This window comes from Oncorhynchus keta, chromosome 6 (assembly GCF_023373465.1).
Source record: "Oncorhynchus keta strain PuntledgeMale-10-30-2019 chromosome 6, Oket_V2, whole genome shotgun sequence".
NCBI lineage: Eukaryota > Metazoa > Chordata > Actinopteri > Salmoniformes > Salmonidae > Oncorhynchus > Oncorhynchus keta.
In genome coordinates, this window is record NC_068426.1 from 11,338,919 (window position 1) to 11,350,030 (window position 11,112).

General features: G+C 39.9%; 2 protein-coding genes across 5 annotated transcripts; one reads left to right on the plus strand and one right to left on the minus strand.

Moving 5' to 3' along the window:
- Positions 1-846: 846 nt before the first annotated feature.
- cd74b (CD74 molecule, major histocompatibility complex, class II invariant chain b) lies at positions 847-3,966 on the plus strand. The gene is made up of 7 exons (XM_035771655.2): positions 847-1,055; positions 1,608-1,777; positions 1,970-2,040; positions 2,148-2,175; positions 2,303-2,512; positions 3,500-3,541; positions 3,690-3,966. The coding sequence occupies exons 1-7, from the start codon at positions 979-981 to the stop codon at positions 3,695-3,697; spliced, it is 606 nt and encodes a 201-aa protein (XP_035627548.1). The 5' UTR covers positions 847-978; the 3' UTR covers positions 3,698-3,966.
- On the minus strand, positions 3,967-9,881 carry LOC118384939 (SLC35A4 upstream open reading frame protein-like). Of its 4 annotated transcripts, none has more exons than XM_035771658.2 (4): positions 9,864-9,881; positions 9,273-9,350; positions 5,780-5,878; positions 3,967-5,556 (listed from the first exon to the last, which is right to left on the minus strand). In XM_035771658.2, the coding sequence occupies exons 2-4, from the start codon at positions 9,285-9,287 to the stop codon at positions 5,359-5,361; spliced, it is 312 nt and encodes a 103-aa protein (XP_035627551.1). In that variant the 5' UTR covers positions 9,288-9,350; positions 9,864-9,881; the 3' UTR covers positions 3,967-5,358. The 4 variants fall into 4 exon arrangements, with proteins under 4 accessions (XP_035627551.1, XP_035627549.1, XP_035627550.1 ...); XM_035771656.2 differs by lacking the exon at positions 9,864-9,881 and adding an exon at positions 9,724-9,835; XM_035771657.2 differs by lacking the exon at positions 9,864-9,881 and adding an exon at positions 9,614-9,650.
- Between the last annotated feature and the right edge of the window lie 1,231 nt (positions 9,882-11,112).

Consider the following 11,112-nt stretch of genomic DNA (forward strand, 5'->3'; position numbering starts at 1 on the left):
GCAATTCATTTTGCAGTACATAGTAAAAACTATAGACACATTAAATACAGCAATATGTGCACAACAAATATACCTCTAAACCAGACAAGAATAGTACGTCCCTACCCAAACAGAACACATTGAGGGATTGTATTATACTCAAATGTTAGGTCCCATAAACACAAAACCTACTTCACTTTTCTAGGGGCTGGTTTCCAGGACACAGATTAAGGCTAATCCTTAAAAAGCATAGTCAATGGAGATTCTTAATTTAAATCGTTTTTTTAGGCCAGCATTAAACTCTCTAGGAATCCTGCCCTAGAAGTTCCAACTAACCATTAGATCTCTTTAACAAGAAAATTGTTTACGGTTTAGTCACATGTTATCCATTATATTGACCAGATACTTAAGTGGCAGCTCTAACAATGAATTATAGTTAATGAGAGGGAAAATACGCGTGTGGACAGGCACAACTCCGATATAAAGTGTTTTTCTCAACGTGGCTGGGATGTCACATGTCCTACTTATATCAATCAGTACACTAGTGACAACCTGAACATTACAAAATGTATATTCGATCCAATAAGGCATACGTAGCAAATAAGCAATTACTTTTTTCGTTAATCAAATTCGAAACTCCTATTGACCTCCAGCAAAAACGACTCGCTTGGTGAGCGAATAAAACAAAGTTATGCTTCGCTTCGGCTCTTCCTCTCTGGTTGAATTGCTGCAGACACCTAAGATATTGTAGTTCCTCTTTGTGTTAAATAAAATATTCCACCAACAACTGCTGATGCTGATCAAGTCAGCCAATCAGAAATAATTTAATGAAACCAAACTGTCCAACCTGAGTTTATTTTATGAGTCAGGGACTTTCCTTGAATTTGACCAATCTCAATTTCCCTTCTCCTCGGACAGGTTATAAACGGTGTCTGTTTTGGGTGAGCCATTTCAGATTGAAACCCCCTTTAAAGGTTGTAACAGAGAGACTACTACAGGATGTCGGACCCACAGAGACAGCCCCTCATCGGAGCTTCCAGCGAGCAGACAGCAATTAATGTAGGAACTACGGCAGAGTAAGGAATATTACATACATTTTATCTTGTCAATGTCTTTATTCTAATTTTCTAACATTTACAGGGTAATTTCAAATAAATCGTGTTATGTCGAAAAAATATTCCCTGGGGAAAGGAAACAATGATCAAACTGACAAAAAAATTACTTTTTTTTGCCAAACTAAAAAGCATGATCATCACTTCTACGCTGGCCAAACGCCTATCTAGATATACAAATAGTTGAGCAGTATTAGTTTTAATCTGTGATTACATAAATTGGGCATATATACGCTGATAGATGTTATCTTTGTTTTAATGTGATTTAGAATCTAGATAAATTCCTGTGTCTGCCCAACGTCATTATTTTTGTTGTGAAAATAATATTACCGTCATAAAGAAGGCATGATTTAGTATGGTCTAGTAATTGATTCAAATCTTTTGTTTGTGCCACATACACATTTATATTGATTACTGTAATAGCGGAATTATACGAAAAGTCCCATCCATCAGACTTATAACAAAGCAATAAAGTATCCATCATGTTCTCAATGTCTATATTCTGTCTCCTCACAGAGGATCCAACAAGAGGGCCTTCAAGATAGCCGGTTTCACCCTCTTGGCCTGCCTGCTCATTGCTGGTCAGGCTCTGACGGCCTACTTTGTCCTGGGCCAGAAGAACGACATTAAAGACCTGCAGGAAGAGAGCAAATTCCTGAAGAATGAGCTGAGTCAAGGGCGCGCTGGTGAGGCAATATGCTCTGCTCAGGACCTGGTCCTGTAAAGTTCCAGTGTTAGTTAATGGCTATCAGAGCTACACCCTTTATTTGGAGCCTTTTGAACAGGAAATGAGTGAACTACCACTCAAAAAGATACTGTAGCTTATGTAGGCTAAACTTTGTAAATGTATATGAAAGTTTCTCTCTTTCTGTCTACAGCTGCTGTCCCCATGAAGCTGCATGTGCCCATGAACACCAAGCCATTGCTGATCGATGAGTCTGCTGATGAGGTCAGTCTTCAGCTAAAGAAATGACATGTTAAACTATGATTAGCATGATTAGCAGTCTCTTGAATATGCCTTTATTCTCAGTTCTGTCTTTCGGCTTCCCTTTTCAGGGGACATTTACCCAAGGGCCAAAGGAAGGTATGAAATGTTATTAATTGACATTTCAACTGTCATGCCAGTAAACCCCCCTTTCAAAGCTCCCCCGCCCCCTCTTTATCTCACTTCCTCTCTCATCAAGTAACATGTAGGTCTTTCATCAACACAGGATCAGTTTCTCCCACGCAGTGTCAGCTGGAGTCAACAGGGTTGAAGCCAGTGAGTATTGAATCCTTCCGACCCCAGTGTGATGAGCAGGGCAACTACCTGCTCCAGCAGTGCTTGAACGACAAACCCCTTTGCTGGTGTGTGGATGCCAGTGGGAAGCAGCTCTCTGGCACCGTAACCAGTGGGCCTGCTAGTTGCGGCGCCACATCCGGTAAGATCCTGTTTGAAGTTGATTATTCATTTTGAAGTTGAATATAGATGGATATTCATTTTTTATTATTATACTCAGATGTTGGGTCCCATAAACACTAGACCCACTTCACTCTTTTCTACTTTAGGGACTAGTTTCCCAGACAAAGATTAAGCCTTATCCTTGCGTCTGCTAAATGGCATATATTATTATTATTATTATTAAAAAACAGGCTCAATAGAGAATCTCCATAAGAATAGTTTAAGTCCAGGTGTTATCTTAATCTGTTTCTAAACAAACTGACCCTAGAAGTTCCAACTAACCATTTGATTTCTTGAACAAGTGCACTATTTTTGGTTTAGTTGCATCAGAGACAAGATATTTGAGTTCCCCTTTGTGTTCAAGAAAATCTTCCACTAACAACTGATGATGCTGATCAAGTCAGCCAATCAGAAATACTCAAATGAAACCAAACAATTCCAACCTGAAGTTCCCTTATGAATCAGGAATTTTCCTTGGACCTGACTAGTCTCAGTTTCCCTTTCTTCAGAGAAGATAGATATTAATGCATTTTTTTGTGAATTAATCCATTGTGGTTAATGCTCTTAGATTCTATATTATTATTATGTATTCATACTAGGGCTGTCACAGTTAATCCGTTAACTCAAATGTATTTTTGTCATTTTAGGGCACTATTTATTTTATGCAATAATTCACAGTCTGAAAGCATTCAAAATAGACTGAAAACATCCAAAATACATAATCTATTCAGCTAAAAACAACAGTGCGATGTCAAAACAAGTTTACATTGAGGTTAGATTTTGTTTACCATTACTTAGAACAAAATCAAGATGTCAATATGCTTGTAATGCCTTTTGTATAAAAAAAATGTAATTAGTTACATTTAAGCAAATTATGAATTTGCGATTAATCACAGCAAATACAGCGATTAACTCTCATAATAGTTTGACAGCCCTAATTCACATCCATTTTTACTACCTTTTGCAGCACTCAATCATGTGATGGCCATACCTGATGTGATGCTGAGTAGTAAGTACCCTTGTGGCATGTAATTTTCCAATAAAATAGGAAGCAATTAATCGTTGACCTTTCTTCAAGTATCGCCTGACTACATGTGTATGCTGTAAGGAACCATCTGGCTATTCTGTTGGTAATGTACATTTCTCTTTATTTACAGATGAGTAAAAACCAGTGAGCTGTGAGGACCAGTAAAACTGTCCCACTAGACATATCTACATTTCAGCACTTCCTTTCAGATTGCCCCGATTCTGTGGACATTCTAAATAATCCAGCACATGGATTTGGAAACTAACAAGTTCTCGTTTGTTGTAATTTCTTTATGGGTCTATTTAAGTAACCTATGATTTTGATACAATAAGGCCAGGTGTACTAACTGCTGCTCACTGCTTACCATAAAACTGTCATTCTAGCTAATAAAATTAAGTCAAAATAAATGCCACTGAAATGAAACACTTTATTTCAAGGGCTGCCATATAAATGAAATGTCATACCATTTCAAGTGTACACACCAAAGCAAAAGAAAATGTGCAGCTACATTTTGTCACAACAAGAACAGACATCACTGACATAGCATACCTCATGTATTGAAAACCAATTATAAATGCTCTGCTATTGGTGATTTCTCATGTCACTGTGAGATGAAACCGATATAGATTGCATGTTAGTGCTGAGAACATGAATAACTGTGAGCATCTCATTCTATTAGGCTCTCCAACATCTGTCAGTCTGATGACAATGGCAGTGGTTTTCAAATCTCTCCTCTGGCATTTTTAAAGTTTAGTTTTAGCTCTGAAATGGCCTGATTCTGATTCCCCTATTCAATGGTTTGATGATTAGTTGAACCAGGTGTGCTAGCTGTGGAATATTTAAAATACATGGAACAGCTGGGGGTCCTAGAAGCTAGGAGACTACAACCCACTCTGAGGACAATATCATTAACCTAATAGTGCATGGCTCAAGATTGGGCCTAGTAAACAAGTATTGTGGTAAATCAGAAACTTATCCCATGTAGTTTGTTCTGGCTGAGAAGGCAGTACTGAACATTAATAGAATTGCAATGCTTGAGCCAGATGTCCAGGGTTATATCAGTTGGTATATGGATTTACTTTGCTAAATCACAGGAACTCCTGGCAGGACCACCTGACCGATATGGATGCAAACTGCAGGTCGATAGTTCCCCTGCAGAGGTCACTGTGCACCATTATATAGACTGCATTGTGATGTACTCAGTGTACAGAACTATCAACCAGACACAAAAAACACTGGTCTACTAGGAACAGGTCAATACAGGTTTACAGTGACCTAAAAGTCAGAACATAGGCAGAGAACGTGCTAGGGACAGATCTGTAGATATTAACATAATATTCTCATGGTCATGTTTAACATATGGGTACTACAGTATGTTGTAAATATAATTTGGGTATAACAAGGGTTGGATGGTTAATCTACAAGCAAGACCAAATTGAAAGCTGTCCTGAGGCAAAGAAAATCTCCCCCTATAAAGCACCCACTTCCATCAGTAAAATCCCCATTGCATAAAACAAGAATATTATCTTTCCAGTTAATATATATATAAAAAATACATAAGCCCCTGAGGAGTATTGCACACATTGCAAGAGATGATTGTAAAGACGTGATGCATAATTCAAGCAACCATATTGGTTTTTCCTAAATTTCTCCACACAAACAAAACATAATTTTTCTGAATTCAGTACCATTGTGCAATCTAAAACTGAAGGCTGTGGAGTGGAGTAGTTCAATGGATCTTTTTTAGGGGGCAGTTTTTTTGGTTCAGTGACCCATCTTCTCCCCCAGAACCAGGGCTGCTATTTGCCGGGTCCTTTTAGAGTGTTGAAAAAGTCTTTCAGGGTTTGCTCGATGTTGGGCACACCAAAATTTTGAGCTGCAAAGATGCCTGTGCAAGTCCCAAGGATCACACCCAAAACCGCAGAGGATCGCAGCCTAGACACAATATATCCTGCCATGAAGCCCTTAAGGAAAGGAGAGGCCAGCACACTGCCACCCTGGAACAACAAAAAGTCACCCTCATGTTTGAAACACACAACAAACAGGTATGATGTTCATCTAAGGCCCATCTGACAGTTTGACAAGATGTATGGAAAACGTGTACTCTTATCTGCACATATACAGACCTGATCTATAACAACTACAGAAAAGTGAGGGTTTGTATGAGGTCATGTTTGCGTGAAAGCAGCCAGAGGCCTGCGTTTGTGTCAGACATCTGACCTGTGGGATCCCAGCCTGTACTTCCTTCTCCACACGCCGCTGAATGTCCTCTAGCTGGTCCTTGAGCTCTGCCAGGTCCTTCAGTGGTCTCAAGGGGTCCTGTTGTAGTACATGTCAAAGGTCAATGACATACATATCAAACAGGATTTCAGTTAATATATGAATCTTCTATAATTAGGCGTGGTTGGTCATATCCTGGGTGGCTACTGATAACTGGGAGAAGAAAAAAAATCTACAATGACAATATTAAGAGAACAGAATGCAGTAATTCTTAGGACCAAAATGTGAGCCTCAAAACAAGAAAGTAGGGTCAGCCCGCCCGCTCATTAGGCCGGCCCTCCACCAACGTTCCATCAATTTTTTTTTACATAAATCATGTAGCATATACAGTCTATGGTAGAAATAATGTGGTCTTTTCTGTAGCATACAGGATGGAGATAAAAATGTATGACAATGTAATGCGACAGACTTTTTTCATCATGCAGGTTTCTCCGATCAAATAGCCTAACCTAAATGGCGCCCAATCAAATAAACAAATGCACTGCCATGTTAAACAATGTATCCTAAACATGGGCCTGGTCAAAGTAAAATGGACAACCAGGATACTCACAACTGCTCTCCAGGAGTTACACCCCGTGGGCTAAATTGTCATTATCAGTGATTTAAAGTTCGTATCTCTCCAGGAGTTACACCCCGTGGGCTAAATTGTCATTATCAGTGGTTTAAAGTTTGTATCTCTCCAGGAGTTACACCCCGTGGGCTAAATTGTCATTATCAGTGGTTTAAAGTTCGTATCTCTCCAGGAGTTACACCCCGTGGGCTAAATTGTCATTATCAGTGGTTTAAAGTTCGTATCTCTCCAGGAGTTACACCCCGTGGGCTAAATTGTCATTATCAGTGGTTTAAAGTTCGTATCTCTCCAGGAGTTACACCCCGTGGGCTAAATTGTCATTATCAGTGGTTTAAAGTTCGTATCTCTCCAGGAGTTACACCCCGTGGGCTAAATTGTCATTATCAGTGGTTTAAAGTTCGTATCTCTCCAGGAGTTACACCCTGTGGGCTAAATTGTCATTATCAGTGATTTAAAGTTCGTATCTCTCCAGGAGTTACACCCCGTGGGCTAAATTGTCATTATCAGTGGTTTAAAGTTCGTATCTCTCCAGGAGTTACACCCGTGGGCTAAATTGTCATTATCAGTGGTTTAAAGTCATCAGTGGTTTAAAGTTCATATCTCTCCAGGAGTTATTGTCATTATCAGTGGTTTAAAGGCACCCCGTGGGCTAAATTGTCATTATCAGTGGTTTAAAGTTCGTATCTCTCCAGGAGTTACACCCCGTGGGCTAAATTGTCATGATCAGTGGTTTAAAGTTCATATCTCTCCAGGAGTTACACCCCGTGGGCTAAATTGTCATTATCAGTGGTTTAAAGTTCGTATCTCTCCAGGAGTTACACCCCGTGGGCTAAATTGTCATTATCAGTGGTTTAAAGTTCGTATCTCTCCAGGAGTTACACCCCGTGGGCTAAATTGTCATGATCAGTGGTTTAAAGTTCGTATCTCTCCAGGAGTTACACCCCGTGGGCTAAATTGTCATGATCAGTGGTTTAAAGTTCATATCTCTCCAGGAGTTACACCCCATGGGCTAAATTGTCATGATCAGTGGTTTAAAGTTCGTATCTCTCCAGGAGTTACACCCCGTGGGCTAACTTGTCATGATCAGTGGTTTAAAGTTTGTATCTCTCCAGGAGTTACACCCCGTGGGCTAAATTGTCATGATCAGTGGTTTAAAGTTCGTATCTCTCCAGGAGTTACACCCCGTGGGCTAAATTGTCATGATCAGTGGTTTAAAGTTCGTATCTCTCCAGGAGTTACACCCCGTGGGCTAAATTGTCATGATCAGTGGTTTAAAGTTCGTATCTCTCCAGGAGTTACACCCCGTGGGCTAAATTGTCATGATCAGTGGTTTAAAGTTCGTATCTCTCCAGGAGTTACACCCCGTGGGCTAAATTGTCATGATCAGTGGTTTAAAGTTCGTATCTCTCCAGGAGTTACATCCCGTGGGCTAAATTGTCATGATCAGTGGTTTAAAGTTCGTATCCGTATATTTCTGATAAACTGAACATTGAGAATTTGAGAATCTGAATTTCCGCTGTGTAAAAGCGTAGATTATTTTTGCAATAGGCTCCGCTTAACTCCTGGGTTGCTGATATTCTGAATTTAAATAGCCAAATTGATTAGTCACAGAAATCAGGACTAATAAAGCCAATGCAACTGCCTGTTTAACAAACCGTAAGCCTACCACATGGATGGGCATTCATAAAATTCCACTCTAGCCTACACCCCAGTAAGCACGGCCCAACGCCAGAGTCTTTCTTTGGTGCATTCCGGACCGGCCTTGACCTTTATGTTTGGTTCAAATTTTGTTCGGTCTGGACCAATCTTAATTTAGCCGAAACGTAGACTACATATAAAGTTGGTAGCACCTTAATTGTGGTAATGGCTGGAGCAGTCTGTTACATATACATGGTTTCCAGGTGTTTGATGCCATTCCATTTGCTCCATTACAGCCATTATTAGGAGCCGTCCCTCCCCTCAGCAGCCTCTTGTGATGGACGTCCATGTTTGGTTCAGATTTGGTCTGGTCTGAATTTGGTCCAAACATAGACATCTATACAACTTTCATTCAGAACTGAAAATGAATTCACGTCTGTAAAATAACTATTTCAACGTCCAGAAAATACGTATTTTTGCCATTCATTCAAAACCTACATTTAACCTAACTTCGGCGTCTGGAAACCACGTATTGTAATGAAACAGGCAGGGAGCAGGTCTCGAACCCTCGACCTTCTAGCCCGAAGTCCAGCGCGCTCTCGACTATGCCCCAAAATATGCTCGAGCAGCAGAGTCGATATCCGCGCTTATAAACCCTGCGTCGTTTCAACCTCATTTTGCTGGGACTTCGGACTAATCTAGTTTGTTTCACCTAGTGCAGCAGAACGGCCAAAATATATTCCATCCAAATCTTCTAATGGTTACTGTCACATTACCTACATTGTAAACTAAATCCATTATTCCGGGATGCTAATGCTTGTAGTAGTTTACGTTACTGTTTTACTTTCTTGATCGACTTTTGATTACTCTAGACTAGTGTACACAGCACAACTTTGACAGCTCATGGGAAATCTACAGGCCATAAATATGGCTTATGAGTATCGTGTTTCTATTCTACATTCTTACAGACATCATACCCAGTATAATAACGGCTGCAGTCGCACAATGGACTAGTAAATCAGGTTGTTGATACAAATGTTTAGTTAGCTAACATTAGCTAGCTAGTAGGCTAGCGTGACAACTCTTCCGCAAAAACATAAAGCTAGAAAAACCACGGTCACCTTATCTACATTGAACAGACCCGAAGGTAAATAACGTTAATAAACAAGTACTACAACTGCGAATAAAAGCTCAGATTTTAACTCCCCAATTTACGGCACTAACCTTGTCGTCCGCCATGTCTTCAAATCAATGCTCCGTCAGTCTGTACCACTGACTTATGACTGGGCTCGATTTTCTTTCCTGCTCGAAGACATTTAGTTATTTATTTTAATTTAACCATTATTTTATCCGTCATAGAGTCCAATGTATATTTTACAAATGAGCCATGAATGACAGAAATTACAAAATGCATGCAGAAAGAAAACAAGGGCATAAAAAACAAACACATTCATCAAGGTATTCAAGCTTTCTGAATTGCCATAGACACTAAAACATCCTCTCAGAATGCCGTATTCTGGAAGACGGTAACTCAAATCAGCGCCGACTGTTTTTACTGTGCTTACTTGCTACATCGGTGTTTCATTATCTTTACAATGTGTCAATGTTTTATATCTTGCTAGCTTTATGACATTGAGGCCAGTCATGTAGCCTGTGCACAGGTAACAGGACATACCAGGCGTAAAGTCAGCGTGTTTTATTATTAGTAAAAATCAACTGGTTTGAGACTTTTTTTTAAACTAGGGCCAATTTGAATTTGCCTGGCTACCCAGCTCCTTGCTCTGGCCTAACGCTATGCCACGGTCACGGACGTACATTTCTTCTCAGCAATGAAGTATGTAGCGAACCAGAGATATTAGAGAAAGGAGGAGATAGTAATCCTTACATGGCAATGAATGGAGGAACGTGTAACTCCCCACCCAGCAGACCGTTGACCAATCGCGTTCACGTAGTCATGTTGCGTCACGCAGTTGCTAAACTCATCTCCGATTTGTGTAATATCTGACTTCAGTGCTTTCAAGACAACTAGGAACTGGGAAAAAAACGAGCTCCAACTTCGAAAAATCTTTTGAACAGTCATCCAACTCGGAATTCCAACCCGGGAACTCAAGCCTCTTTCTCGAGCTCAGACTTTTCAACCCAACCTCATATTTTTCAGAGTTCCCCGTTGTCTTGACAGCACCAAAAGTCAGGGTATTGGTGCTTTCAAGACAAAAGACAAAAAAAACAAGGTCAAATCATGACACTGATGACCTTCAGGTTGGAAAGTCAGAGCTCAAGAATGATAAGAGTTTCCGACTTGGAATTCCGAGTTGGATGACCATTCAAAAAGATTTCAGTCAGAGCTATTTTTTAAAAATAAGTTCCCAGTTGTCTTGAATGCATTGAAGTCGGAAGTATGAGATTTACAGAGTTCTCAGTTGTTTTGAACGCAGCATATGAGTCTAGAAACCTGCCCTTTTCCCTTGAAATAATGTGTAATGGCACGATTCCAAAGCTATATGATATTACAGAGAACAAGTTAATTATCTCACATCACGAAATAGAGCCCCACAGTGGAGGTGTCATAGTACCCATTAAACCTAGCAGTCAAACAGGGAAATGGTTCCAATATTTTCTTCTCCATTCAGTTTTCCCATAGGGGATTTTAGAAACACTTAAAATAAGGTCTGTGTTTCGTGTAGGCTTACCTCTGCAATTACGTTTTGATAATCATGCAAATCTCTCTTGGACAAGGTGACTTATCAATATATTAGTCTCTGTCTGATTCGAAAATTATAATTAGCGTCAAAGTAGACATGCAAAACTACAAATCTCACAAGCTCCTGCATGTCACATCTCTAGCTGATGCCTTTGCTAACCAGTATTGTGTTAATTGTACAGAATTTATCTAACGTCAGATTGTATTTTTTTTTATACTAGGCAAGTCTGTGAAGAACACATTCATATTTACAATGACGACCTACTGCCTTGTTCAGGGGCAGAACAACAGATTTTTACCTTGTCAGCTACGGGATTCGATCCGGCAACCTTTCAGTTACTGGCCCAACACTCTAACCACTAG

Bases quoted from the DNA above. Each gene is read 5' to 3' on its own strand.
- cd74b (XM_035771655.2), top strand. From the start codon at position 979: ATGTCGGACCCACAGAGACAGCCCCTCATCGGAGCTTCCAGCGAGCAG. The intron at 1,056-1,607 runs GTAAGGAATATT...GTCTCCTCACAG, and splicing joins AATGTAGGAACTACGGCAGA to AGGATCCAACAAGAGGGCCT. The intron at 2,176-2,302 runs GTATGAAATGTT...TCATCAACACAG, and splicing joins TACCCAAGGGCCAAAGGAAG to GATCAGTTTCTCCCACGCAG.
- LOC118384939 (XM_035771658.2), bottom strand. The intron at 5,557-5,779 runs GTCAGATGTCTG...TTGTTGTTCCAG, and splicing joins TACAGGCTGGGATCCCACAG to GGTGGCAGTGTGCTGGCCTC.